The 4,837-nt window shown below is 59.8% G+C and overlaps 1 protein-coding gene across 1 annotated transcript in view; it reads left to right on the top strand.

The window, feature by feature from the left end:
- The window catches only part of AGAP3 (ArfGAP with GTPase domain, ankyrin repeat and PH domain 3), a 138,561-nt gene that overhangs the window by 14,700 nt on the left and 119,024 nt on the right, over nucleotides 1-4,837 (top strand). The window contains exon 6 of the mRNA XM_009889178.1: nucleotides 3,063-3,190. Coding sequence (XP_009887480.1) covers nucleotides 3,063-3,190 — 128 coding nt within the window. The remainder of the gene's footprint in view (nucleotides 1-3,062; nucleotides 3,191-4,837) is intronic.

The raw sequence follows: 4,837 nt of genomic DNA, 5'->3' as shown, positions 1-4,837 counted from the left end.
CCCGGGGGCGCCGGGCAGCCTTCTCTCGTGGCCGCCAGAGCCTGCTGCTGACATGCTGGTGGCACGGCTGCTCTCCATCGCTCCCCCTCAGCCACAGGGCCGTTGGCTTGGATGCGGTGTGAAAGCCCAAGGGTGGCTTTGGCTGTCCTGCCCAGGGGGTTGTCTGGGTTTCTGCAGCCTGAGTGGGTGTCCCTCCTTCTGCTCGGGTGTGAGTTGGTTTGTTCCTGGCTGTCGGGGCGATCAGCGGCATCGCCATGTCTTCCAGGGCAGCGAGTGATGCTTCTGGGGAACGGTTTGGCAGGAGAGCTCCAATGGAGAGGCGGAGAGTTTGTGCACAGAGGGGTGTGCGAGGCCCTGCAACTCCATAAGGTGCCACCCCACACCGAGGTGTTTTCGGCAGGGTCGGGGGTGTGTCACTGGGGTCCTTCGCATGCACCTCCTCCCTGCCCAGACACTCCCACCAGAGCTGACTGTTCCTGGCGGTGTCTGCAGAGCGTTTCCCCAGAACGGCTGGGACAGGGCGCTCTTATATGCTTTAAAATGCCGCGTGATGCTTCAGTGCTAATACACACAGGAGCACCACAGGCGACGTTTGGCAAACAAATGCTGAGCAGTGTGTTTGGAGAGAGGTTCTGCGGCCGGGGCAGGGCTCACGGGTTGAGCTGCGTGTAGCCACCAAAGAAATCGGGATAAGCAATTGATCCCAGAGGCTGACTTAAGGGATGACAGAAATTCCTTGAGAAAGTCTGGCTGATGTTCAAGAAGTGGAAGAACCTCTGCCTGGCGAGGAGAAACACGAAGGCTGCCTCGAGATGCCTCAGTTAAGGGTTGGTGAGATTTTATCACCGCTGGTGTGGTCTTGCTGGCCTCATGGTTAATTCCTTTGTTACCACTAATGGTGAGTGACAGGGCAGCGCCTCTGCCAGGCTGTTTGCCCAGGACAGCGATTGCCGAGGAGTTCTTCTGAATCTTTTCTGGCCTCCTCGCTCTTCCTGCTGGTGGCCTTCTCAGCCTCTTCTTTTAAATTTGGACCCACTTGTCTCATGCACATTGAGAAACCTCCTGCCTTGGATCTGCCTTCTGCAGTGAAGCTCTGGGAAGCTGTCCTGAATGACATGAAGCCCTCTACCCTGGACGGTGGAAAGGCTTTCTCTGTGGCCATGCAGGACTTCCCTTCTCCTGCTGTGTCCGGTCCAGTTTGCACGCAGTTCTGCGTAAGGTTTCTGGAACTGTCTGACGTGTGCTGTGGGTGCTCAGATGTCCTCGTTGTGTGAAGTGGCTTTCTGCCTGTCGGGGCGTCCTGAAAACGCTTCCGAGGTACCGTGTGTGCTGCGGCAGCGGTTCCGCCTCGCGCTGGTGAACGCACCCTCTGAGTCGGTGGGACGTGGCGGGCGCCGCTGCCAGCTGCGCTACACGGGCGCTGCTCTGCTGAAGCGGGTGCCTCCGCGGGGCCGGGGACGCCGTCCGCTCTGGGGTCCGGCCGGGTAGTTTTCCCCATCACTTTAGCCGCACAAAGAATGAGCCCCGCGGGCTCGCGTGGTGGGACAGATCTCACCTCTCTTACTCTGTGCTGGGTAATTTCTGAGCTCTTCCTTCCCTAACTGCTCCTCTGACGTGGTGTTTGACTTTCCCCGGCGTCAGACCTGCCCAATTTCCACCTCTCCTCCCAGGCTGTCTTCTCCGTGACAGCCGAACGCCGTGTGGTGTGTCAGCCGGGCTGTGGTTTGACCCGCCTGCATTAAAGCTGTTGTGTACCAGAGCCTGCGGGGTCCTGGGAGGGTCAGCAGAGGACATGTCCCGTCCCTCTGGCATGGCCAGGCCCTCGCGCGGCCTCTCCCGGGCAGGCAGCCCGTGGGGCTCAGGGGTGTCACAGAGCTGGGGCGCCCGAGCTCACGATGCGCCTGGCCGGCATTTAAAGGAGAGATGTGAACGCAGGAACTGCGGGTGAAGCTGGCCGGAGGAGAGGATGGAGAGGAGGAGAGCAGGAAAACCAGCAGGTTAATATGGTCTGTTTGGTGGGCGTCGGAAGGGTTCCTGCTATGCATGGGGCTAACATTTACCTTGGGAGCCTGGACAGGCTTTCAGCTCTGTCAGACAAGCGGGTAGCAGCGGGGACCCAACAGGCCTCTGTCTGTCTCTGTACGGGACACGGCACTGCAGCTGAGAGGCGGCAGGATTTTGCAGTTGCTGTCGGCATCTGACTCTTCCAAATGAGTTCAGTCCCACCACATGCATGGTACGGCATCTCCTGTCTTCCTGGCTGCTCCTTTGTTGCAAGGGTACGTGATCGGAGACATGCTGGGTTGGACCTGTGAGGTTCCCAGTGCCTCCAGTCGCGTTCCCGTGAAAGGTTCCTCCTTCGGTGGTGGTGGGGGTACCCGGCCAGTGTGCAAGAGAGAATGAGGCAGGGCGATGTGTCCTCCTGAATCCCCCAGCAGCCCAGCTCGTTTGCTGTCATGCTTTTTGGTCAAGATGTTTATTTCCAGCAAAGGTAGGAGACTGGGGAGGTTGAAATGCAATTTTGGCCTCTTGGCATCAGGCAGTGAGGTCACAGGAACTGCGAGAGTTGTTCCTCACATTAGTTTTTCAAACATCTGGAGACCGTGAGGGTCACAAGGGCCCAGGCCGGTAGAGGTGACATTGCTCAGGCTGTTCAGTTTGGACACTGGCTCCTGTAGCTGCTGGGAGGTGTGGCCGAGACGTGACTCTGGCTGCCCAGGAATTCTGCGGCCTCCCAGGGCTTTGGTGGCTCCCTGGTGTCCACACCACGTCACTGCTCTGGGTGGCCTTTGGGGACTCAGCGTGACCAGCACGGGAAGCCTGCCCTGCTGCCTGCTGGAACAGCCCCGGGCGGACATCATCCCTTGCAGCTGGCCACGGGGGTTGTGAGGTTGGGTGTTCTGCAGAAATCCTCCCTGTTAATACGGGGGGTGCAGTTTGAGCCCCAGATGTTGGCATCAGCCACATGAAGGGTTTGGGTCTCACCGAAGCCCTCCAGAAATGCGCAGGTGGAGAAAGTTGTTTTCTGGACTCTGACGCTGTCCCTTTCTCCCTTCTTCCAGTGGCTCAGAAGGTGGTGGCTCTGCGGAAGAAACAGCAGCTTTCCATCGGTCCCTGCAAGTCCCTGCCCAATTCACCCAGCCATTCGTCCGTCTCGGCGGCCTCCATTCCTTCCGTTCACATCAACCAGGTGGGAAACGTGAAGAGGGAAAGCCAGGGACCCCACATGCTTCTGCACACCCCCTCAGCTCACTCGCTACACAGCGCGTTTAACCTACACCCTGCAGCCCTGGAGTAGCTTTTGGGAGGAGCAGAGTGGTTGTCACCTGGAGCTTCTGTCCGTAGCCCAGAACAGCTTGATGCTTGCCCTGAGGTCAGGCTTCACGTCCAAACCATCGGGTCTGGCTCACGCTCTCCGACGAATGTGGTGTGCTGCTAGAGACGCCGTCGGCAGAGCCGCGAGCGGTCTCAGGGATGCGCCGGGGCAGAGCGGGAGGTGTGTGAACGGGGCCTCCGCGTGGCCGCCCTGGCCGTGCGGGCGAGCCGGGCTGGACACAGCTGCCAGGGGTCGTGCTCCCCCACGGGGAGGGGAGCTGATGGTCTTCCATGCCTATACATGGTGGGCTTCGCAGGGGATGTATTCGTGGAGGGGCGAATTCAGCAGTGAGTCGACAGAGTAGCGCAGAGGAGGAGGAGTTCTGCCCTCTGCCAGGGGAAGGGCTCTGCAGTGTTCCGGCACAGCCTTAGCTTGGCGGGGACTGCCCGGGTCTCCGGGCCGGGAGTGTGGTGGAGCCGGAGGGGTTTGTGCTGTGGCTCTGGAGAAGCAGAACTGAGGCAGGAGAGGCAGGGCAGGAACCGGAGCGGGCACCGCGGTGAGTGGGTGGTGAAGGAGGTCCGTTGGACAGCTGCCTGATTGCATCAGGGCTTTGCTGCCGTTCCCCGCAGCACGCGCCGAGCCGGCTCGCTGCTGAGGCAGGTGAGGTGCTGGGCTCTGCTGCTCCTCAGGGGCCGTCAAGCCAGCAGATTCCAGCTCTGAAGTACCTGGCGTATGAAATCATGGGATGTGTAGCAGGACTTCTGTCTGGCACAGTGCTGCAAGTGCGCAGCTGGGTTCAGGGCCGAGGGGCGACGGCGCGGCCGGACCAGCTGGAGCCCCTCGGCTGCCTCAGCAGTGAGCAGCGCTTGAAACGGCTTTCAAGGAAGAGTAGCTGAGGGCTCAGAGGAGCGTGTGAAACTGAAGAAAAAAGCAAGTTTAGCAAACCCAATTCTGCTAGACTGACACTTCTTTTCGTAAGAGGATTGGCTTTGAAGCATAGGGTGTATCTGGGCCTCTCAGCCCTGCGAGGACTTCTGGTAGACCACCACGGGGGAGACTGTCCCGTACAAACCTGAGTACCCTCTGCAGCCGCTGGTTGGACCCCTACACGCTTTTTAAATACCCAGATGAAGTTTGCGCCTGACTGTAAGGCTTCTAAAGCTGCGCTGCGAGTCGGTGGGTACAGATTTTTGCCGAGACCTGTGCCAGCTGCCTGGTGCACCAGGTCCCCCGGCCACCAGCAGGTTCAGGGGAGGTCTCTGCGTGCGAGCGAGTAGGCTGAGCCCTGCTGCCGCCAGAGCTGCCTGCGGAAGGTGCGAGCTTTCCGGTCAGGGCTCGCGTGTGCCCAGCGAGCTCAGGGTGCAGGCAGAGTGCTGCTGCTCGCAAAGCGCACGTGGCCGTACCGTGCCCTGCGGTGTGGCTGCAGATGGGTGCGTTTGGAGGAGTTCAAAAGGGGACAGAGTCCAGGGAAAATGCAGGTTTGGGTGTATCTGGTAATTGGAGGATTTTATTAGCAGACAA

Source organism: Charadrius vociferus, unplaced genomic scaffold (assembly GCF_000708025.1).
Source record: "Charadrius vociferus isolate BGI_N301 unplaced genomic scaffold, ASM70802v2 scaffold971, whole genome shotgun sequence".
Taxonomy (NCBI): domain Eukaryota; kingdom Metazoa; phylum Chordata; class Aves; order Charadriiformes; family Charadriidae; genus Charadrius; species Charadrius vociferus.
The sequence above is the reverse complement of the archived record's forward strand: the minus strand, read 5'-3'. Positions and strand labels throughout refer to the sequence as shown.